The following is a 25,231-nucleotide window of genomic DNA, read 5'->3' on the forward strand; positions in this document are numbered from 1 at the left end:
CATCTTGAAATATCAGTAAGGAGCCCACAGTGCAGAAATTATATAATAATAAGAAAGACAAAGAAAACACTGAATTATTAGTGTGTTCATTTGCATGTTGCACCCTTCTGTGATCAGTGTTGCAAGGGCCAGTATTGACACCAATTATCAATCAATACACACACCACCCATCATTAGAAATGCCTGCTTTGTGTCTGCACTCCCTGGGCACATTAGGTACACCTATCTTGGATATCTGTTGTCTCTAGGACATATTACACATATCAGTGTCACAGCTATGTAGAGTGGTCTGCCACAATAAAATATCCTGCCACTGTATGCTCTAAATGTGCACCTCCAAGGTGGTTTGAATAAATAAATGATAAATATTGAAATAAAGAAATAAATAATGCCTCAGAGTGTGAGTGTAATGTTGACCACTTGGCGAGCTTGATGGGCTTAAGTGGTCGTTGTGTATATATGGGTAGATTTGAGTGGTTATGTATATATGGGTAGATTTGAGTGGTTGTGTATATATGGGTAGATTTGAGTGGTTATGTATATATGGGTGGGTTTGAGTGGTTATGTATATATGGGTGGGTTTGAGTGGTTATGTATATATGGGTAGATTTGAGTGGTTGTGTATATATGGGTAGATTTGAGTGGTTGTGTATATATGGGTAGATTTGAGTGGTTGTGTATATATGGGTAGATTTGAGTGGTTATGTATATATGGGTAGATTTGAGTGGTTATGTATATATGGGTAGATTTGAGTGGTTGTGTATATATGGGTAGATTTGAGTGGTTGTGTATATATGGGTAGATTTGAGTGGTTGTGTATATATGGGTAGATTTGAGTGGTTGTGTATATATGGGTAGATTTGAGTGGTTGTGTATATATGGGTAGGTTTGAGTGGTTGTGTATATATGGGTAGGTTTGAGTGGTTGTGTATATATGGGTGGGTTTGAGTGGTTGGTGTGTAGATGGGTGGGTTTGAGTGGTTGGTGTGTAGATGGGTGGGTTTGAGCGGTTGGTGTGTAGATTTGAGTGGCTGGTATGTGAATATATTGGTGGGTTTGAGCGGTTGGGCATATATGGTTTAACCTGAGTTGTTGTGTGTCTAAAGGTAGGTTTGAGTGGTGTGTGTGTGGGTGGCTTGTGTGGTTTGTGTATATGTCTGGGTTTGTGTGGGAGTGTGTGTGGAAGGGTAGGGCTATAGGTGTGTTTTTGTGGGTGGGTTTGAGTGCTTAGAAGGTATAGTAATATGTGTTTTCCAAATCCATTTCCAAAGTAATGGAGTATTTACAATCCCCAAAAATGTCTTCTAAAACTCTTTAAATAGAATATGAATATTTATTCAGTCATTTAAATATGCTCATAAATACTAATATTTATTAATTTATTTTTTAAATCACATGGACTATTTGCTGAGGACATGATGTTCTCTAGTGGATCTCCTCTGAGGCAGTGAGTATATTCACTCTAACCCCAGGATGTGTTGTTGAATGGAAATGGATCCTGGATTCTTCCCAGTGTGGTGTCTTATCCAGCGTGAGTGAGTGACTCCGCTGCAGCTGGCCAGTGGGGTCCCGTTTCCCCCCACTGGGGGGGACGTCAGCAGGATCTGGCCTGAGCTCTCCAGCTCCCAGCATGCCCTCTTCCACCCAGCTCCCATATTACACACCCTGATCAAACACAAGCTCTGATAGTACGCTCAGTAAACATCAGTGTTGGCTGTTCGGATGGCATTCGCGGTTAAAGGGGCATGAGCCACCTGGGTTTTACCCGTGTCACTGCAGGTTTTGCACTGCAGGGCAACTGAACTCTAAAGGCTCTGTAGATGAGGCGTGGTGCCAGATTTGCACAAGTGCAACATTTGGAAATGGATGCGGAGTGGCGGGTTTTCCAGTCCCGTCTTGGGTCTGTGTCACTTTGGCACGTGTCTGCACGCATTATTCAGCAAGCGGGTAAAGAGTGGTTTGTTAGATGTTTGCGTAATGTAACCACAAAGATCTGTGGAGAGCTGGGGGGGGGGGGTGAGAGGTCCTCCTCTTTTAGTAGGTTCATGGATGTGCGTGCGTGTGCATGCGGTTGTGTATATGGTCCCGTTCGTGTTGCGCTCGCGTGTGTGTTTATGAGGGAGATATAGAGGAGAAAACAGGATTCTTCACCTCCACATGGTTTGCCTCTGCTGAGCCATGCAGGCTGTTCCTAATTACAGCTGCAGGAGAGACTCACAAAGACAGAAAAAGAGAGTAGAAACCACCGTGTGGGTTGCAGTGTGGAGCGGTAACTGCAGGGTTTCCCTCTTAGATGTTCTGTCACCTTTTCTTTGACTTATTGCCAGTGTGCAGAGACGTGAGGAGGACGAGCACAGCTGAGTTTTTTGTTTTTCTTTTTAAATAGAGAAACAAACAAAAAAGCGGCCTCTTGGCATTTGCTGATTTCTACTTTCCATTAAAGGTTGATGGGAAAAGAATTAAATCGCATATAAAAGAATATAATATTAAATAATTAAAATAATTAAAATAATTAAATACCTAACCCTTTTAACCATCTGAATACGTTCACACTCGAAATACATTAACATTAAAATAAAGTTAATGAATTAAACAAAGGAAAAAGTTTAACCATTTTGGTTTATTCACTTGCCTTTATACTAAATAAATGAGACCCCTATATGTTTAACTGAAAGAAAGTTCTCAGAAGGTGATTACATTAGATTTGGTGGGAAATTAGAGGTAATGGCCAATTACGCACTCCGGTGCAGTCCTGTGTGTCACAGAGCAGGCGTGCTGTGATAACACGCACCGATTTGTTCCTACAGTTCATAATGTCTGCTATTACTGTGGAAATTCTCTCCTCTATTTCTGCCGTTCCCATTGCTTCGCACTCTGATTTGGAAAAAAAAAACAACAGTTTTTTTATTATGGTCCCATATCCTGCTGCATTGATTAGGCCCAGCAGAAGTGGCAATGTGAAGCATCATCTCTAGTCCTGTTGTGTGTGTTGTGTGTGTGTGTGTGTGTGTGTGTGTGTGTGTGTGTGAGTGTGTGAGTGTGTGTCTGTGTGTGTGTATGTGTGTGTGTGTGTGAGTGTGTGTCTGTGTGTGTGTATGTGTGTGTGTGTGTGTCTGTGTGTGTGTCTGTGTGTGTGTGTGTGTGTGTGTGTGTGTGTGTGTGTGTGAGTGTGTGTCTGTGTGTGTGTGTGTGTGTCTCTCTCTCATACTTGAGTCACATTCTCTCACACCTCCTTTCCCTCTTACATTCTCTGTCTCTCACTCTGTCATCACTGTTATGAAACTTCCTTTTTCTGACTGCAAGAAACAGCTTTTGTCTTGTGAAATTCTCAGGAGCAAAGTTCCCCCCCCCCCCTCCCCCCCCATCCAGTTATCATTTGTTGTGCTGCAATCGCTTGTGCAATTGAGAGCTGTCTGTCTACAGCGTCTGCAGTCCTAAAGCTGCCGCTTGCTGTTGCACTGCATGATGTTTGCTGTGATTTTCTGTCGCAGATCTCCCAGGCACATTTTCATTTTCGTTTCATTGGAAACAAAATCTTCAGCTCTTTAGCTTCCTACAATGAGCAGCCAAGTAAATGCTGAGGTTTGCCGGGTCCCGCGCTGATTCCATACTTTGCTGGTCCGATACCAGACTGTTGGCTGTTTTAGTCTCTGTTTTTAGTCTTAATGGGATGTACCAGTGTTGCTCCATAACCACGAAAACTACGGCACAAAACTACGTTTCCCTTTGGATTAAAAATGGTCTTGTACGCAAGTACAAAAACAGTTCAAAAGCATGAAGTCCATGGGTTATTATATGAATGTATTGGACTGTTCTTTTAAAGGCTTGCTTGAGGCTTTTTAAAAATATATTTTTAAAGATTAATTGTATCTGGAAGAAGCATTCCGTCATGCTCTGCCCTCGCTAAATTGTCTTGCGCATTTCTCCAGTGCGTGTGGGCGAGTCAGTGTGGCTGAGTTAAAATCGCTCAGAGTGATTGAGTAAAGATCGTCAATGAATGCGTTGGAACCTCCAGATCTCTTAAGCTTTTGTATTGTGTCATTGGCGTTAGTGGTGCTGTGCCAGGCGAGCTCATGTTCTTGCTTCTGTTTGTGACAGCTTTGTAGCAGCTGATTGGTTGGAAGAGCAGCTTCACTGTAAGATGCCTCGTATCCGGCAATTTATTCTTCACTTTAATGCTGCGGTTTTATGTCCCCCCCCCCCCCCCCCTTTTTCTCCTTCTGCAGGGCAGTTTTGTAGCGAGCATGACGGCCACCCTGCGGCAAATGGATGATTATCACTACACTCACCTGATCAACACTTTTGGCAAGATGAGGACAGATGTGGTGGTGAGTGGGGTTTCTCTGCGTGAGGGAAGAGGAGGCCCGCTGGGCCTTTGGAGGCTGTGGCTGCTTTTGTACACTGCCTTGTAGCATTTCCTTTCGACCACTGTCAGAAGATTCATTGAAACACAAAGACCTCATCCAGATGGTACTGGCTGAAGAGGTCAAAGTGCTTAGGTTCGTTTTTGGAAACTCTTAACTCCTGTTTGCTGCTGTGCCAAGCAAAAATAATTACATAAAAATGTTAATTTTCTCATGGTGATTTTAGACATACCACTCAATGATTATAACCATAAGGCAGTGGTTTAAAACAAACATAAAAGTGTAATGTTTTTAAGTAGTTGCCCACATTAGAGCCCATCAGTAGATTAGGGCATATATTTGTTTATCAGCGTGAGTTAGTTTGCACTCCTGAACTTATTCCCTGGTTGCAGATGGGCCTTTGGATGTGTTTGGGATTGGAGGGATTTGGCTGCGACCTCCTCCTGTCTGGCAGTGGTGTGATGGCTTCTGTACAACACAGTCCTGACCCCACTCTTCAGTTAAAATGGGAATCCAGACATGTTACTTGTGCCACTTTTTTTTTTGCTCTATTGCATAATATTTTCATTTTAAATCTGAGAAATCTCTGCCTGTTGGCTATTTTTTTAATGATTAATTAAAAAAGATCTCTTTTTCTTTTTTTTTTTAAACTTGACTGCCTGAAATGTTGGATCTGCCAGGTGCCGTTTTTAAAACAATGATTAAAAAATGTTCATCATTCATTTCTGACACCTTGAAAGCTGATCTTAAATTGCCCTATCTTGGACTTTTCATCCTCTGCTTCCCTTAATACATGCTGTCAGAGAACAGAGACATTTATCTGCCCTCTCTCTCTTTCTCTCTCAGGATTTTCTAATGGAAACATTTATCATGTTCAAAGACCTCATCGGGAAGAATGTCTATCCCGCTGACTGGGTCATCATGAACATGATGCAAAACAAGTAAGTGCAGCATTCCCCCCTGCTTTAGGTCTATCCAGCTGCTGATCTGAGTTCAGCTGCTCTGTGCCCATCTACCCCTGTGTGCTTTTGGGTTTGGAATGCAAGAATTGGTTCCAGATCAGCATTTTTGCGGTGTGCAAATAAAGCAGGAAGACCTTTCTGTGTCTCTCTCTTCTAAAGGATTAGTGGCACAAGAGTGTAAGCATAATATTACAAAGGAGGCAATCCAGAATATGTTTAAATTACATACCAGGATGTTATGAAATTAGTTATTTGTGTAGCATCTTTTAAAAACAAGTTTACAAAATACTTGGACATGATAAAGCTAAAATACAAAATATAGAATAAAAAGTTTAAGGAGAAAGGAAAACGAGAATCAGTTTCATAAAACGATACAGTGCGTAAAAAGGCAATTTACTGTAAAATATAAGTGGAACCCAAGAACTCCCAATTGAATGCAATATTGAATAAGTGCCTTTTGAGACATTTTTATTAAAGCTGATGAATCTGACTTTCAGATGGAGAATTCTAGAGCATGGTAACTAATGGCAGCCCCTGGGATGGATGAATAAATGAATGAAGTTATATTTATATTGTACCTTTCAATGAACCTAGGGTCACTTTCCAGTTAACACATACAGCTTTTACATCCAGTCACGCACCAATGAGAAGTGGCACCCAGTCACGTGGCGCGTACTCTCAGCCGGAAACCTCGGGGCCCCTGGGGGACTGAAGGAGGGTAGGGAGGGGAGAGAGGGGAAAACACCGTGGGACAGAGCACCATCTGCCATGACAACTAGGGGATTCCCATTAGAACCTGAAATGGGAATGAAAGGGACCTTTAAAGCAACATTGAAAGATATGGGCAAGCAGCCTAGGGATTTAATGTGATCCCTCATTCTGAGTGAGGACTGTATCTGCCCTATTCTAGACTTCTTGCAGATTGTTAATGCGGCTATAGGCTGGGCCGGATAAGAGAGTGGCAATAATCTATCCTAGATTAACAAAGGTATGTGCAAGTGTCTCACCGTTAGCAATGCAGAGAACATCATATACTAGGTATTAAACAGGTAATATGCTTCTTGAAATTGAGAAGTTGTGGCCGACACACGTGGTTACGCATCAGTTTTTTCAATTTTTCAATTTCAATTTTGCAATTTTGTCAATAACAGAAGTTAAGAGCCAATGAACAGAGGTTAATAAATAAAACAAAAAAACATGCCTACATGTGATTTGTGGGTTTGTGTGTCACTCAAGACTTGTACATCTGCCTCTCACCATATGTAATTGGTGGATTTGTGTGGCAATTTATGTAAATCTGACCAATAGAAAATCATGAAATCACTAAGGATTTAATGAATATTTTAATATAATATTTTACAATATTGCTATAACAGTGGACTTCGCTAGCTAGGGTCACATTTAGGCACAATGTCCGTTACTTACTAGCTAGCTAGTTAAATGTTGCTTCTGTGCAAAATTTGTGAAATTGAATTGATACAATAATCATGGCTTTTGTTTGACAAAATTGACTGTCCATTAGTACATGTGTACTTTATAATTTTTGTGTGTGTGTGAAAGTATATACCCAAAGCTATACCCAATACTGACTTATGTTTTTATGCACAACTATACATCTCTTGTGAGCTTTATTTCCAATAACCAGAACCACTATTTGTCCACTTGCTGTCATTTATTCAGATCCCTACACTTATAGAAATGGAACTTTAAGGATGCATTTAGCCAGGTGACATCTGCATGCCGGTAGAAGCAAATGTTATATCTGCTGATTGTGTAAACTGGGTAAGCGATGTATGCATTAAATAACAAAGGGCCTAGAACGGCCCCTTGCTGGACACCGCAGTATACTGTACAGCATTTAGCATGCCATAAATTTGTGACTATCCAGTATCCAACACGGTAATCATGACTGCCCAGATATGTAGCTAGTCAAATAAAATTTTCATCAGTTGAATCAAAGGCAAAGCTAGGGTCAGGGAGAGTCTAGGTAGACAGGCTCCCCAAGGTGCCATTACCTCTTAAATAATTAAAAACTGTGCATAATGCTGTACTACTCAAGCCTCAAATAACAGATTGGAACATTTCCTTGAGATTTTTGTTTTGCTGCGATAAAAAAAATTAAATTGAATAAAATCTACCACATCAATATTTTGATAAGAATTAAATGTTGAAGAAGATAGTCAGTAGTTACTAAGCAATGAGGATACACTGAGGATCAAGATACGTTTGAATACAGTGTGACAATTTGAATAATGATAGATTGACAGTAATTATAACTTCAGCAGATAATGCTTAAATTTTACTTTAAAGTTATTTGTCAAGAAGGCAGCTTGGAGAATTTGAGTGACATGACCTCAGTAAGTTTTTACATTGAGAACAGAAAAAGTGGACACTGTGCTTTTTACAACCCTGAATGATCGAAGAGTTGCCAAATCATGGGGTAGATAACTTGCAGCTTTGTTCTTATAGCAGCAGTTGTATTGCTAATGAATGAAGCAACTCTATTGCATTTAACTGCAAACCAGAATTCAGTAGAGATTCTGTGAGTGGGGCAATCAGTTTATCTACAGTTGAAAAAATTAAATTTGGTTTGTGTTTGGAGACAGCAGAAATGAGAGTGCCTGGCAAATTTCATTAATCTTGAATGTCTTCAGTTTTTATAGATAGCATAGTGATAGTTTGGTTAGTCCATCTTCATTACATTTCAGATTTTCACCAGTCTCGTTTAAACTTCATTGAAGGGATGTCTTCAAGGCACTTTAACATTTCCTGAAACTGCCTTGGTTTGTTTGTTTTTTTCCCTGTGTGGCAACAACCACACAGACACATACATACATGTAATATTCCCTAAGTCTACAGGTCTCAACTTTAACTCTAGACTTAGGAGGTTAGCAGTAAGAATCCTCTTATCACCTTTTATCAAAGGCACAGTAGTATGCAGATATTACACCATCTAAACTCCATGGGACCATGATGTCTAATTTCTATGAGGTCTAGTGTATGGGGCTGATGCATGCTGCACAAGATCAAAAGAGAAGCATCTTTTTACATCAAAGAGGTAAAATCTTTAGTCAAAGGTTTTATGGGCATGTAAATGTGAATATTAAAATCTCCTGTGTTTAAGACATAGTTAAGCTCCTAGAGAATAGTTCCTGTAATTCATCAAGAAAACCTCTCGTGTGTCTTGGTGGGTAATAGGCAACCAGATTTAATGTTCTTGAAACTCACTTCAAGGTGTTCAAATGTATGATGTTCCCTGAGATATTTTCTCTTTGATATTTTTGCTCAGCAATGTCTTGGTCAGAAAAGGAAACTAATGAGTTTTAGATTTTTTTTCTTTTATCTGGCAAACAATGATTAACTTATTAGGCAGTAATTGAATATTCAGTAAAGCAATTTTAACCAATTTGATTGCTTTGAGCTTAATTTCTTACCATTATTATATTGCACATCAATTAAATTAAGCAAAATGAACTTTCTCTTTAGTTTTTTTTATTATTATTATTAATTAATTTATTTATTTATTTAATGTCCATGTCACTGGCTATTAGACAGGACCGGAATATTCTGAACATCAGCAGGATTTCCAGCCTGTCGGTTCTGATCAATAGCTGAGCTCACTGTGTGTATAGAGGTGGAGGGACTTTGATGTCCCGGGGTCTGCTGTTTGCCGAGCCTTGCCAGAAACACATTCCTTTCTCCTGTTTTATTTCTCAGTGTGTGGACGATTGCTCCTAGAGCTGACAGAGGAGTTCCTGTTTGCTGATTTTATTGTTAGCTGAAGTTGGTCCGGGTGAAACAGGCTTCTTTATTCCCAGAACAGATTGGAGGTATCCGTAAAGTTCTTCTATCGCACGGTAGAGGTATTTGCAAGCCATATTAGAAGCCCCAGCCTTCATATATTCCCTGTAAAGCCTACATACAAAGCTGCTGACAGTTGTCTTGGGAGGACAGGCTGTTTTAATCTACTTGTCCCTTATGCTTCTGATCTCAAATTCCCTACAAGCAGAGTTCTGGGGTCCAGTAAAACAGCTTCACAAATTGCCCACATGTCAGTGCAGTGCAGGTGACTCGCAGTTGTGACCTGCTGTAAGAAGTACGATCATGATGTAAACATGTGGAGAAAACACCGTTGCTTGGAAACTGCATAGGACAGCCTGGGCACACGTGCGGCCTGTGATCTCACTCTGTCAGAAAGGAGGCAGCCCAAAACTGTGCCATGAATTCTAAACCTCTAACCCCTGGACCCTCTCGGCAGGCCGTGCGCTCACACGCTGGCTGTTTTTCTTTTATTAATGCTTCTGTCTTGATGAGCACGGCACCTGCTGAGAGCTACTGCTTGGGCTTTATGTCTAGAGGGATGCACAGACACTGGACAGGCCTCTCCTCTAGTGAGTGGCACATGTATAGGGCTCTTTTTCAGCTGAGGGTGTTTTATCGAGTGAACCAAACCTTGTTTACAGTGGAGTAAGGATAAATGTTTTTACCAGCTGCAGTGAGCCTTCACTTCTTCATTTTTTTTTTCTCTAATATTTTTTTTCACATTTTAATGGACATTTCCTCTTCTACACTTTCCTTAAAGTTTTTCACATTTCATGTAAGATCTGGGATTTGATTACATTTTTATAGAGAGACGAGAGCAGTTGAAAGGTGAGCTGGTGGATTTTCAGTCCAGGCCTTGTAGATTTTTCTGATGAGTCAAGGTTGTATCTGATAATGCAAGCTTGCTGTGAAGCGTGTGTGAATGTGTGTTCGTGTGTATTTGTGCTGTGCTTTTGCATGCATCTGTGTACACAGTGAAACACACACACACACAAACACGACTCCAGGCTCTAGTGTAGTACATGCACACACATGACTCCAGGCTCTAGTGTAGTACGCACACACACGACCCCAGCCTCTAGTGTAGTACACACGCACAGATGACTCCAGCTTCTAATGAAACACACACAGATGACTCTCAGTCTCTAGTGTAGTACACACACACACACACACACACAGATGATTCCAGCTTCTAATGGAACACACACAGATGACTCCAGGCTCTAGTGTAGTACACACACACAGATGACTCCAGCCTCTAGTGTAGTACACACACACAGATGACTCCAGCCTCTAGTGTAGTACACACACACAGATGACTCCAGCCTCTAGTGTAGTACACACACACAGATGACTCCAGCCTCTAGTGTAGTACAGGCACACAGATGACTCCAGCCTCTAATGAAACACACACAGATGACTCCAGCCTCTAGTGTAGTACAGGCGCACACAGATGACTTTAGCCTCTAATGAAACACACACAGATGACTCCAGCCTCTAGTGTAGTACAGGCACACAGATGACTCCAGCCTCTAGTGTAGTACAGGCACACAGATGACTCCAGCCTCTAATGAAACACACACAGATGACTCCAGCCTCTAGTGTAGTGCAGGCACACAGATAACTCCAGCCTCTAATGAAACACACACAGATGACTCCAGCCTCTAATGAAACACACACAGATGACTCCAGCCTCTAGTGTAGTGCAGGCACACAGATAACTCCAGCCTCTAATGAAACACACACAGATGACTCCAGCCTCTAATGAAACACACACAGATGACTCCAGCCTCTAGTGTAGTACAGGCACACAGATGACTCCAGCCTCTAATGAAACACACACAGATGACTCCAGCCTCTAATGAAACACACACAGATGACTCCAGCCTCTAATGAAACACACACAGATGACTCCAGCCTCTAATGAAACACACACAGATGACTCCAGCCTCTAGTGTAGTACAGGCACACAGATGACTCCAGCCTCTAATGAAACACACACAGATGACTCCAGCCTCTAGTGTAGTAGAGGCACACAGATGACTTTAGCCTCTAATGAAACACACACAGATGACTCCAGACTCTTCAAAGCACTGATGAAGCTGCTTTCTCTTTCCTCCAGGTGAGCTAATCTCGTTCACTCTGCTGTCACATTCTAATCACATTCAGTGTGCTGCTAATGGGTTTGACTAAGTAAAGACAGTCGCTGTCATTTTCTTTCCTCTTTCACTCGTCCTCCATCTCTGTAATGCAGTTCTAATTCTCACCCCCACATCCACACACCCAAGCCCACTTGGAGGAATTGCAAACTCGAGCCAGAAGCGTGTTGCTCAGCTCACGTGCTCCATGCACCTGTTATATTCCCACTGCCACAGCTGAGCAGTGGTTTAGCTCCCTGATGTAGGCTCCATCGAGATGACATTTCTTTGCCTGGGTCCTCGCACACTGCTTGCTTTCTCAAGCAGTTCATGCCCAACTGGATGTTTTTCTAACTACCTGAAAAACGCAGCTCGGCGTCCTCCTTCGAGCCAGCAGATGCCTCGTGATTTGTCTCTGTTTGTTCATTCATCTTGTACCAATAAACACAGTGATGCACAAAAAAGGCTACTGTTTAAAAACATGCAGGAAATCATGTCACCTGTATTGTAAGCAGGTGCTGGTGGTTTGCACTTGATATATCATCATGGCAGTTTTGAACTTGAGCTAAGGCTCACCTTGCATCTCCTTCCTATTACTTCTGCCATGTCACACTCTTACTGCCTCATAAGGGGTGAGAAGAAACTCCAGGAATAGAGTTGTGAGATCGCCCACAGCGTTGGTAACACCTGGAATTCACCATTAATCAGCTGTCTGCCATTTCTCAGGAAGCAGATGAAGGCAGGAGGGTCTAGTCTGTGGTCAGTGACCTCAGCCCTCCGACAGCCCCAGTGGGATGCCAAGGTCAGCTTCACCCTCATAATGGCAGGCTTACATGCAAAGCATATTATTTGCATCCTGTTAACATTAATCTTTACTTATTTATTTGTTTGTTGTTGTTGGGAGGTGTGTGTGTGTGTGTGTGTGTAAAAGCCTATAAAACAACATATATAATTTAAAGCTTTCTGATCTGCTGTAATGGCCATTGTAAGTTCTAGCCCTGATCTTCTGAGCCTGATGGTCTTAGACCACAGTGAACTTAATGACCGGGTCCATTATTAGAAGTTTTTTTAGGTTCATTTTGTTGTATTAAATTAAGCTTTTGTTTACCCTCTCCAGCTGCAGAGATGGGGTAAAATCTATCGCCTCGTGAACAGAGACTGGTAGATAGATGACATTTTGGGGGGTTGAAGAATGAATGGATCAGATGCTGTGGGTCTGACTCACCTTGTACTGTACATATTTTAGCCCCTGAAAGGAGAGCACATTTTTTAAAGTGGCAAATGAACTGCAGCTCGACATACATTTTCATCTGTCTGATTTTGCTCTGGTCTACCTAATATTCTTGTTCCTTTGGCTCCAAAGTGCCGGTGATGTGATTTTTTTTACACACACACACACACACACACAATGGTTGACTGTGGGCCTGTTATGACTGCACAGCTGCTTTGCAATTAAAGCAGTCTTGTTATGTGATCAGGCCGAGCTCTCGGGTAATCCCACACCAAACGATGGAGCGCACTTGTGCGGGGGTGGAGAGTTTTCCTCCGTGTGTTTTGTAGTTGTTTTTATTTTTTATCTTTATTCCAGCTTCATGTTTTGCATATCTCTGTGGTGAAGCAGTGGTGTGGAGTTTTCTGGCCATTGTGAGGGCCACCCACGTGGGTCGACCAGGACAGCTTTCATCACCCTGCTGACTGGAGAACTGCTGCTAATGAGAGGCCTGTCCATGGAGAATACCTGCCTCTTTCTCTCTCTCTCTCTCTTATTCACACACACACACACACACACACACACACACACACACACACACACACACACACACACACAGAGAGAGAGAGAGAGGAGAGGAGAAATAGAAGTGAGTGAGTGTGTATGTGTAAATGATGGAAAGAGACTTAATTGTTTGTATTACTCTTCCTTAAGCATTTTCCAGTGTGGGTGTGCAGTCCACTGTGGTGACATAGTGGTGTATTCAACGGTGTTGGTGTGCGGGTACCACTGTAATCACATTTTGGTGTATTCCTTGGTGTTGATGTGCGGATAACACTGTAAGGATTTATTGGTGTATTCTCCAGTGTTAGTGTATGGGTTCCACTGTAATGAGGTAGAGTCTGTGTTAATCTATGCATGTAGCACAGCAGAGGCCCAGGTGGCAGTCATTTTGCCTTTTTCCACAGATGCCTATGTGGAAACCGAGAAATAGGATATGGGCGCAGTCAAGTATCACAGCACTCACAGTGTTATTAGGTACAATCCTGTTGAAGAGGAGGGTGTGGGTGTTGTGAGTAAAGTCCTATAGGTTTTAGGATTTCACCCAGAACTACCTTCTATGGTTTTTGATGAGTTAGTGTTCTCTCTTGTATTGCATCTCTCTAAGCCCGTGTACTCTCAGTGTTCACTTTCTAGCTCCCAGCCTGCCCTTTTTATGAGAGTAATTTTAGTGTAAAAATTGTGTTTTATTAATGCTGTGTTTCTTTGGTGATACCGCTCTAGCCCTCCTGAACGCTAATAGACGGAGGTGCTATTTTGTCCAGGAATTTATTTCTATGTTTTTATGTTTTCAGCATTTTCTCCCCCTTATGAAACTTTCATATTCTCCATTGCCTAGCCAACATGCACTTTTCTCTCTTATTGCATTTGAGTGACCTTTCCTTAAAGCAAGGCTATACTTCACAAGGCATGGTGATTTCATTTACACACACTGACATTTGTCAGTGTAACTATCAGTGTAGTGATGCAGGCTTGTGGTGCTTGAGTCCTCTGAAAGCGTGTGTGTGTGTGTGTGTGTGTGTGTGTGTGTGTGTGTAAGAGCGTGAGCGCACATGTATGTGTGTTGAATGTGACAGTGCGGGTATGTGTCTTGGGCTGTTGGAGGGGTTTGTGTGTGTGTGTGTGTGTGTGTATTTGAGAGTTACTTGCATGTGAGAGAGCAGGCATACAGTGGTCCCCTCAAGACATAAGGGTGTGTTTGTTGACCAGATATAATCCAAGGTGAAGCAAGACCCAGTGATTTGGTCTATTTTCATGCAAACATAGGACGATCGTGATGTAATCTTATTTATTGGTGGTTGTATTCACTGTATCATTTTAGCAAGATTTGTGTCTTGTCATTTATTTGAGACACTAGCACCGTATAATGTTTACAACAATAGAAGTGATAGATTTGTTCTCTTTGTGCTGGTTACGACATGTTTACACAGATCATTGCTGGTAATTTCTTGCTTTTCAGATACAGCCCCATTCATGTTGTTATTCAGATACGAGGCCATCTGCAGGATGTTTGTGAGTGTGTGTGAGTGTGTGTGTGTGTGTGTGTGTGAGTGTGTGTGTGTGAGTGAGTGTGTGTGTGAGTGTGTGTGTGTGAGTGTGAGTGTGTGTGTGTGTGTGAGTGTGTGTGTGTGTGAGTGAGTCCGGCAGGCCTATGTTAGAGACAGTTTCCACCCACGGTCTCATGCGGAAGATGAAGGCAGGGTCAGTGCAGCCAAAGATGTTAAACGACGAGAGTGGCTGTGTTCTCTCCTGCCATCGACCATGTGAGGACTGAGTGCTGCATCCGTGGAGAGAAATTGAATTGCACATCCTGGCTGGCGTTATCCGACTCCATCATGGGAATCCCTCCGTGGCCCTCACCTGTCGCTCTCGCTGTCGCTGCAGTCACTCTCATTCCCCAAGCTGGCGGCTCGCTGCTGCGCGGGACACGTGCGCATGCTCCTGCATGTGCACTAGCTCACCTGGAGTCGTGTTCTGCAACAGACACTCACACAGCCACTCCATCGATGGTGATCAGCCTCCGTCTGGTGAGCTAGCTAGCACGAGTGCCTATCCGTCAGGATCATGGCCGAGCCTGTCACGGGACGAGCAACAGTGACTGAGTCGACACTAATTAGTGGCGTGGGCTGTAAAGGGTGCTAATTAACGTGAGGAAGGCTCGCTGAGATGAACAGAGATATTGGACGCTTTGGCAGAAGGAGCAGCTAAAGAGATGAAAGCTCGGTTGAGAACAGAAAGGATCGCGTTAACTCACCGACCCACATCAGCCTCTCCTCACTAAGCTGTTAGAAGTGCGTCAGATTCGACTTTACCAGCATGGGGGCAAGACGCCTTCTCCACCGCTCTCCCTCTCTCCTGCCCTCTTCCTCTCTTCATCAGTCTTTTAAAAGTGATGTGTACACAATAGGGCGGAACTGGAATCCTTCTGGGAGCCCCTGCACAGCCTCTAACAAAGCAAGGATTCACTTCCTCTCGTGTTCAGGCATTCACTTCCTCTCGTGTTCAGGCTGAAGGTCACACATTGTGGTGTCTGGGGTCACCCTGCTTTCTACTAAACCCGTACTGTACCTTACGGTAGCATGCAGCTACTGCTCATCTGGTTTGGGAAGTTCACATCTGCGGTAGACGTAGAATAGACATAAAACAGATTATTTACCATTTGAGTACAAAAATAAGAATATTTGCAATTGCTTTGGGAAAGTAGGAAATAGATGCACATGCTCCACCCCTTTTCCATGGCTTACATTTCCTATCTCAGTAATTGCACACTTCTAGGTTTTTCCTTCTTCTTCTTTGAAAACTATTTTGGAGTTCAATCCATTTGAATATTTCAGCACAGTATTCTCAATGCAAAACTGCTTTGCATAGATTGACTGGAGTTCTAATGCAAACAAGATATGTAAATAACATAGTAAATCTAAACAAAATGGTATGCCCTCAGAGCTCCGCATATACCTCATTTGTTATTGCTTTTTTATCATTTCACTGAAATCCTACAGGCTGGGTTTCTCCCTGCTCCAATCAGCTGACAGAGCTCCTGGCGCATATATTGCAGGACTGCTCAGAATCAAACTGCTTGGCAGTTAAAGCCAAGCTGGAAGTGCAGAACCAGTGGTCTGGCATCCTCAGAGCTGCTTCCAGATTTTCAAACGGGGAGCATGAAACCTACATATCATGCATTTCGGTGGCTGTAGTGTTGTGACACTTTCATAGCATGAAAGTTTCTCTTGCACCATTGCCCAAAAATACACCGCCTCGCACTACACGGCTAGCTGTGAGCGCTAATAAACAGAGGCAAATATCTGCTGCTCCTACAGCTAAGCTGGAAACAAGCCTGGGCATGTGCACAACCTTCATCTTTTTGTCCATTTACACACTTTATTTACACTTAATTCTTCAACACCCTGATGTGTTGAGGAGTCTCCCTACAGATGCCCCTCACCCAGTGTTGGAATAATATAGTTACAGGCTATTTCGGCTCCTGTTTGTTCCTGCTTCTTTGCACAGAGATTTGTCTCTTCTCCTGTTTTGTCTGTTTTGTTCACGGTTTGACCTGGCACTCTGTGATGGTGTGGCACAGGGCCACTTGTTCAGCTGTCTGATCGTCCAATGCTCTAATGCATGGAGAGCCGAGTGGCTAATACATGGTACCCGCTCTCTGCTCTCCCAGCAGCCTAGCTGCTGTTCGGTGTCCCCATTTAGTGTTTGAACAACTTGACAGGAAAAAAGGCTGATCTTAGACTGTTTGTATTGTTAGTTTTATTTTCTGGCGGTAGAAATGTATTGTATGCATGCTTTTGATGGTTTTCATGTCTTTCGTCTGCTATTTCAACCATGAAACAGTTCCCTGTTAACTAGCCTTGTGGGTTATGTGTAATTTTGATTCGTTGAAACAATTCATTGGTTTAATGGCCATGCAGATTTTTTTTTTCACATGTCTTTGCTTGTGAGAGATTGATGTGCCTATGGTGCCCTAGAAAGATGACCCCCCTCCCCCTGCCCACCCCCGATTTTACAACGTTGCATTTTTTCTGCAATGATGAATATTTCAGAAAAGACATCTCTCCAAGAACTTGTCAGCTCCAAGACGGCCACAGGTCTGTGACTCAGCGCTCCTCTCTAAAAGCCCTTCACCCGTCTGTTGGACTGCCAGCGGGTCATTGCATTCTCTTAACCGCTAGTCTCCTGTCCAGATCTTTGCATTCATATTCTGAGCTGCCTCCCCCTCCATTTTTTTTCCCCTTATATTGCAGCACACCGCTAATGGGAGTCTCGTTGTCCCACGCACATCTGCTGTGGAATTGCTGGAGACTCTGTGCCCATCGCCCGAGCAGACAGGTCAATGCGTGTTCGCGCAGGGCTATGGCAGGCCGCTCGCTCAGACGTCTCACCGGAGCCCGGCCTGTGTGAGAGAGAGAGAGCCAGAGAGAGAGAGAGAGAGAGAGCGCCAGAGAGAGAGAGCGAGAGCGCCAGAGAGAGAGAGAGAGAGAGAGACAGAGAGAGAGAGAGAGAGCACCAGAGAGAGAGAGAGAGAGCGCCAGAGAGAGAGAGAGAGAGAGCGCCAGAGAGAGAGAGAGAGAGAGAGAGAGCGCCAGAGAGAGAGAGAGAGGCACACAGCAGCACCGTGCTCATCAGGGCTGGAGCCTTTGTGATGCCCACTGACAGATACGTGTAGCAGACAGAGGGGCTCCACATGCTGCGAGGAATAATGGGGCAGCTCGCTCCGTCCCTTTCTTCTTCCTCTCGCACCGTGGGGTCAGAACAAGGCCATCCTCCACGCGCTGCACTCTTTCCCCTCGTCTCATCATCTCTCCCTTTCTCTCTCGTGTCCTCAGTTTTCTCTCTTTCGGTCCTTTCCTCGTTTCTCCCCTTCTCTCCTCTCTTCTGTTGCAAGCCTCTTTCTCTTTGTCAGTGATATTTTTTTTCTCTCTGCATATTGTCGTTATTCCATTGGGTAATTTCTCTCTTTCATTATGCAAAGCCAAATAAACAGATTTCGGGTGGGGGGGGGGGAGTTTTTCAATTTCTTAATCCATATTTGAAAGAACAGAATAGGGATTTATTTGATTTCAAATACACAGCCCCCCCACACACACACACATCTATAGCTCATCTCCACAGCTTGTCTTCCCTTTAAAGTGGGAACTTGATGTGCAGTTCAGCATTAGCTCTTGCTCCAGAGTAAACTGGAAGTGATGCAGGAATTAATTATAAGCTCACAGCAAATGATGAGAGTTATTTCACAGCTACTCTCGTGCCATGTGTAGAAGAGAGGAATTCGATCTGCAGAGGCCGGCACCCAACGCGCTGAGCATCTTTTCCAAGCACATCTTTAGGCTTCATCCACACCAGCAGTGCTTTCCTGCCTTTAAAAGCCTTCAGTGTGGCATCACGCTGAGCCCATTTGTACATATACATTTATACTTTTATACATTATATCTCACCCCCTTTCATCAGGGCGTCAGGGTGAAGCAACCTTATGTGTCTCAAACTCGTGGGCAAACTCATTTGTCCGTGTGACCTGTTTGGAAGGTAAATGAGAAAGGGCATGGTTTTTCCTTACCCACTGCTTCAGTTCTCCCCTTACTCACTTCCTCAAGAAGTCATAACAAATGGCTCACCCATTCTTTCTTTAGTGCAGTTCTTTTCTTGAGGGCAGTGCTAGCTCAGTGGTTAAGGTACTTGACTTGTAATCGGAAGGTTGTTGGTTAAAGCCCCAACACTGCCAAGTTGCCACTGCTGGGCCCCTGAGCAAGACCCCTAAGCCTCAATTGCTCAAGTTGTACTCACTCATAATTGTAAGTCGCTTTGGATAAAAGCATCAGCTAAATGCCATAAATGTAAATGTAGTGGTCCGGTAAATATAGAGTGTTTTTCTTCGTTGTTTTTTCCTGCTTTTTTGCATAACTTTGAGACCTCAGCTTACTGTTATTCACTTCAGAAGTGTATATTCTTAGCAGTTTTTCCAGTAAAGGTCAGCTATTATTTCTATCAGAGAGATCACTGTCATTCCTTGTCAGTCCACCTGCTCCCGTGTACAGCTTTAGCTGTGATGGGAGAGAGAATGAATGAACAGGAGTGTCTAAGCCTACACAGCCTTGAGCATGCCAGAGTGATTTAAAGTCGCATCTAACTGAAGGCATAAAGGTCAAAACAGAAATTCAGCTGAAAATAAAGTTAAAAGAAACTTGGCTGGAACTTGGAAGATGTTCAGCTGGAAAGCTGGAAATTGACTGTGACTGGTTAAGTGCAGATGCATCTGTGGTAGCTATAAAAGAGACTGTACTTTTAGCAATAATTATTATTTAATTTCTCTTCACTCTAAAGAAGCTTTTCAGGTTAGAGATGTTCTGTTCCGTGTCTGTTTCTGCTCTTGAGTGGTAAATCAGTGGGCCACCACTGAGGTATTGGTTTTCCCCATCTATAGCACTAATGCTAGCCATACACCAGAAGACTTGAAAAGACACCTGACCACCTTACACCAACTGACCGAGATGCCAAAAACTCATTTATTGTAAATTTAAGTAATACAAAGCACAGCTTTTGTAGTGTTACAAAGTTCATATATCATCAATTTTGTACTAATAAATATATTGTTTCTGATGTTTTAACGTTTATCTGTCCAGTTGTTTTGTTGCAGTCCCAGCCAATGCTGTGTGCTGTAGAGAAGGACATGCATCCTTAGATTATAATTTAGTGAATTTTGGCAAAATTCCTAAGTGCTTTTTGAAAGGTTATGCTGGTTATTGATTTCTTGTTTGTTTTTTAATAGGCAGTTTTTTGTGTTTTTTTAATTATTTTTCCCCCAGTCAGGTGAGACTTAATTAAACATGAGTCCATTTCTCATTTCCCTAAGGATACTGTGACTTAATCCTAATGTCTTTGTCTCTGAGATTTCAACTCGGACTTTCAGTAGGCGAAATTGAAGCGGCACAGTAATTATTTTTTAATCAGTTATAGTTTGTATTTGAACTCCAAACTACACCGCCTGTAATTTGATAAATTGGTGTTGCAACGAACACATTTTGACCTTGTCTTATCTAAGTGCACATGCAGGGTGGAGGCTATTCGTGGTAGCATGCTAATGGTTGCTGATCATTATCACTGAACTCATTTAGCAGGGCTGATGGTCTGATAAACACTCATTAGCATCAAGGCTAAATGCGAAGGGTTGGATCTTTTTGGGTTTTGTGTGTTTCCCATTTAGTAACACCCTAAAGGCTAAGCGGAGATGAAATGGGATAAATATTTTTAGGTGTTTTACGCCACGTTCTCCTCGCTGACACCATCTCTCCATCAGTAAACGGTGATAGGCTGATTAGTCTGGAGATGACAGTTTGATAGGCCTTATTTATCAAAATGCATCTTAGTTGCTGTGATGCAGTTTGTTAACATATGACGCACATTTTTTTTGTGTCAGATTTAGATGGAACTTGGAGATGTCCACCTCCTTGTTTAGGATGTCATCACTCTGCCTTTCTGGGTGGTTCCACAACCTCTGAAAGGTCAAATCTGGATATTGGAATCAGAAGCCTGCGCGTCTGAGACTGTAATCTCTGTAATCCGGTTCACAGTGATCATTTTGGGTAGGGTTTAGTGCCTGGGACACCCTTGTATGGGCTTGTTGGTTTGTTTGATTACATTTACAACTGCCATAGTTACTCTAAACACAGTGACATTTTGATCTTTTGCAGATGCACAATGTCAAACTTGACAATCATTGAATGCCTGTAGGTTCCATGTGGCTATAACCCTCAAACCTTAGATCACAGTTGGATTAACCAGTTACCTACTTTGAAACCTTTTTCTTTGTTCTGGGAATATACCTCTCTTTTTAGGGTAACGTTTAGGGTAACACTGCATATTAAATTTCAAACAGTTGTTCGTGTGGTTGTTGGACTGTATGAGTTCTGTGTAACCGGGGTCCAGAATCTTGAGCAGGCAAAAGCTCATGCTTAAGAAACATCCCCCAATTTATTTGATCAAAGAAATAAGTCTGAGTTTATCTGTAAAAACAGGTGGGACTGCTCTTTGGCAGGCACTCACTCTCCTGCCATAAATTGTGGAGCGCTGCCAGAGACACTGAGTGATTTTTTTCATGTGGGTGTCCTTCAGTTTAAAGAGTGCACCTTTAGGATGTAGAACACTCCCAATAAATAAAAATTTCTCTCATTGTAGCTGCCAAGTAGTTCATTTTAGTACTGCTCAGACCACCAGCTGAGGCGCCACTCCTTCCAGGAGGTCAACCAGAATGCACCTGATTGGGGTCTGATTTGGCTGAAAGAATAGGTTCTTCTTTCCCTCACAAATGTAGCCAGGCAGAACACCTGCTGGATTAAAGAGATAGGCCCTGCAGACTTACTGAACAGTCTATCGATCGATCAATCGATCAATAAAAACACTCATTCGCTGTTCCCCCATGGGTGGTTCCGTGTTTCCACGTGCAGTGCTGAGTCGTGAAGTTCCGTCCGAAGTGCTGCTTTGCTCCGTTCCCCATGCGGACTCCATTCATTCGTTTTAGCAGAAAGGCACCGTGAACCTTCAGGCCTTCAGGGAGACCTTTGGTGGGGAGCACTCATATTTTGTCCCTGCCCACGTAAAGGCACTGTAGCATTACGCAGCTGTTCACCAGACTATCCATGCTGGCGTGCTCAATCCAGCAGAAAATTGAGTGAGCTGGAGAGAGAAAGGAGACCAGGATGAGAATCCACCCAGCAGTAATGGGCTATCAGACTGCTTTGGGGAGGGTGGGTAAGTGGTTGCCCCAGTACTAGGAGTTTAAGAAATGTAGTGCTAAATTGAGACTTGTGTGTGGTTTGTGCGTATGGGTGGGTGTGTGTGTCTGTGCAGAAATATTAATAGTTTATCAACAGGTGTGGCTATGATGTCTTGGTCTATGACTGAGGAAAACTGTTAACCAACACATACGTGTGTGCGTGCGTGCATGCGTGTGTATGGTGCTGCACAGATGATCGGGCTATAAGAGGTCCTTCATGAGCTATGCAAAGAACTCTGTTTAGTCTTTGATCTATATCATATTATGACCTGCACCATGTGTCTCGCAATCAGGCCAGAGTAGCGTCTCTAAGTTGTGGACAAACTCCTGTCTTCTCTTTTTACTGACTGCAAATAGACACAGCGTCTGTATGTACTTGCCGCATTTCCTCTTTTCATTCTAAAAGCTACCCAGCACTTAATTCATTAACATTTTATGTCATAGCATCACAGCAGATTATTGCTTCTGTCTGTCTGCTTATTAGATCCTTCTGCAGACTCCAGCTCTCTCTCTCTAACGCTACCCTGTGTCCCCCATCCTCCCTCTCTATCCTCTGATCAGTCAAACGTCCTGATCCATCTCTAATGATTTTCTCTGTACTCTGGGCCCACCGATGGCCCTGTGAAAGAGGTCTCCGCTGATCTGAGGTCAGCCATTGTCTGAAGTGGTTCTGGCTATCTGAAGCTCTTTATTTGGTTCAGTTGAGTCACTCTCTTCAATGTGGAGGCTGTTAGATTCACCTTGAGCTCAGTTGTTCAGGATGTTTAGAAAGTGTCAGGAGAAAAATTGCTAATATCACCTAAAACTACATAATTTATATAATGATTTTTTAATGTACTTGTGAAACTAACAGAGGTTTTTAGTTTGTGTGTTTTCAATTGTGTGTGCACACTTTTAAAAGACCAGTTATTAATGGCTAGTTTTAAAAAGTGTGTGTTAGGGGGAGGGGGGGGGGGGAGGAACACACATGCTTGGCTGCCCATTCATATTTAAACACCCCATTTCAAATGCTGACTATGCAAGACATTCCCTCTACAGGTGATACCGCAAAATGAAAATCAATGCTGTGTGCTTGTTAAGAACAAAGAACACCTCCGTAATTGTGAGCATGTAGCACATCTTTTAGTTAACAGCGAAAAAAAAAAAAAAAAAAGAAAAAAAAAAAAGAGAGTTAGACTGTCTAAAAGATCAAGGTTATCTTGGAACATCAAATTATTTATGTTTTTAATGTAGGTTGAATGTCGGTTCAGTTGTCCTGAGGTCTTGTGTGGGGAATGTAAGCAGCCATGTTGCACGTACATTGTTTGTTTGGAATTTGATGGATCAGCAAACTGGTCAAAGTCATGGCAACAAAAGAAGGACGCCTCGCCCCGCGTACAAACACCTCGTCCCGCATACAAACACCGCAATCACATACAAACGCCTCGCCCCGCATACAAACACTGCAATCACATACAAACACATCGCCCTGCGTACAAACACCTCGTCCCGCATACAAACACCGCAATCACATACAAACGCCTCGCCCCGCGTACAAACACTGCAATCACATACAAACGCCCCACCCCGTATAGAAACGCCGCAATCACATACAAATGCCTCGACCCACGTACAAACACCTCGACCCGCATACAAACACCGCAATCACATACAAACACCTCGACCCGCATACAAACACCGCAATCACATACAAACGCCTTGACCCGCATACAAACACCGCAATCACATACAAATGTCTCGCCCCGCGTACAAACACCGCAATCACATACAAACACCTCGACCCGCATACAAACACCGCAATCACATGCAAACACCTCGACCTGCATACAAACACCGCAATCACATACAAACGCCTCGACCTGCATACAAACACCGCAATCACATACAAACGCCTCGACCCGCATACAAACACCGCAATCGCATACAAACACCTCGTCCCGCGTACAAAAACATTGCTTGATCTGAAATGGCAGACTCATCGGAAAGATAAGTGGCTGGCCCCGGTTCAGTGTTCTTTCGTAACATCTTATAGCCCCACCATAACTCAGTCTAGATTAGTTTTACTGAGGAAAAGAGGGCCAAAGCAGTGGTAATGTTTTCCATAAGGACTGTATTTTTAGAGTTGTTCAGGTCCATCCCTTGTACTGCAACACACAGATGGATAGCTAGGATCAGAGTATTGCTACTGTATGCGTTTGGCTTGAAGAGTCAGAGAGGGGGACAAGCATCTGTCCATTGATTAAACATGACTGTGGCATCCGGGAGAGGACTGGAACGGAATGGGAATGGAAATGGACAATCATCTGACACGGTGAAATTCCATTGACCAGGAGATGCCTTTAGAGGAATAGAGTAGTGTATCTAGATCTGTCTAGACTGGACTAGTTTATCTAGACGAGTTGGTCTAGTGGTGTAGAGTAACCAGTTTGTTCAGTGGAGCAGTAAGCGTAGTCTTCCATGGGGAGAAGCTGTGTATCGCAAGGTAGAGAAATAGATTATTCAGTTTGAATTCTCTTTTTAGTGTGTTCTGTTTGAAGGGAAACATTTTGGTTATAGTATGTGTGTCTTTGTGGGTACGTGTGTATTTGCACGTGTTTATACCTGTTGTGTAAGTTTGTGTGTGTGTGTGTGTGTGTGTGTGTGTGATAGATAGATAGTTTCAACTTTATTGTCATGCCTGTCTGCATACATGTGCAAATCTGCACTGATGATGTGCTCTACTCACTCACCTCGTACGCGGAGCTGACTGGAAATGCCAGTTTGTGGCACACAGTAAGAACAGGACCACAACGGGCCCTTGGATATCAGTAGACTAGACAACGGCTGCCCTGTCCAGCTCAGCCACGGTCTCGTGTGCTCTTCTGGGGGCAGGCTACTGCTGCAGTGCAGAAATAAAGACCTTTGTTCACCGCACAGCTCTGCACGTGTCAGCCTCAGGCGATCATGCTGGCTTGATTGAAATGTGACGCCTTGCACGGTCTCGAGATTTATTCCTCCGATCAAGGATTATTATGCTAAGTAGAAATTGAAATATATGTGATCAGCACAAAGATCTGCAACAGAAATGAGCAGGCACTGAAAGAGAACCATTCCCCATATTCATTCTCCAGGATAGCTGTCCATTCAGCGGACCGAACCGTTACGTTGTATTTAGTTATTTTTCAGGTGTTTGACACGTGCAGCGGTCCATGGCTGCTGGTCTGCTGCGGCGTGATCTTTCATCAGCTGCAGGTTTCCCTGAACTTTCCCTGACAGAATCAATTTGCCCTGGCACCCAATACACTAATCCAAACATCATCCCCCTTCCCTGCTAGCAGTCAACAGCAATTGTGCCTCAGTGAGAGTGGCAGGCTATATTATTATAGTTTTATTAGTAGTATTATATATATATATATAT

General features: G+C 43.1%; 1 protein-coding gene across 4 annotated transcripts in view; it reads left to right on the top strand.

Moving 5' to 3' along the window:
* The window catches only part of dock1 (dedicator of cytokinesis 1), a 184,064-nt gene that overhangs the window by 112,086 nt on the left and 46,747 nt on the right, over positions 1-25,231 (top strand). For all 4 annotated transcript variants that reach the window (XM_035533660.1, XM_035533661.1, XM_035533662.1 and 1 more), the window contains 2 exons: positions 4,228-4,329; positions 5,212-5,306. In XM_035533660.1, coding sequence (XP_035389553.1) covers positions 4,228-4,329; positions 5,212-5,306 — 197 coding nt within the window. The remainder of the gene's footprint in view (positions 1-4,227; positions 4,330-5,211; positions 5,307-25,231) is intronic.

This window comes from Electrophorus electricus, chromosome 14 (assembly GCF_013358815.1).
Source record: "Electrophorus electricus isolate fEleEle1 chromosome 14, fEleEle1.pri, whole genome shotgun sequence".
Taxonomy (NCBI): domain Eukaryota; kingdom Metazoa; phylum Chordata; class Actinopteri; order Gymnotiformes; family Gymnotidae; genus Electrophorus; species Electrophorus electricus.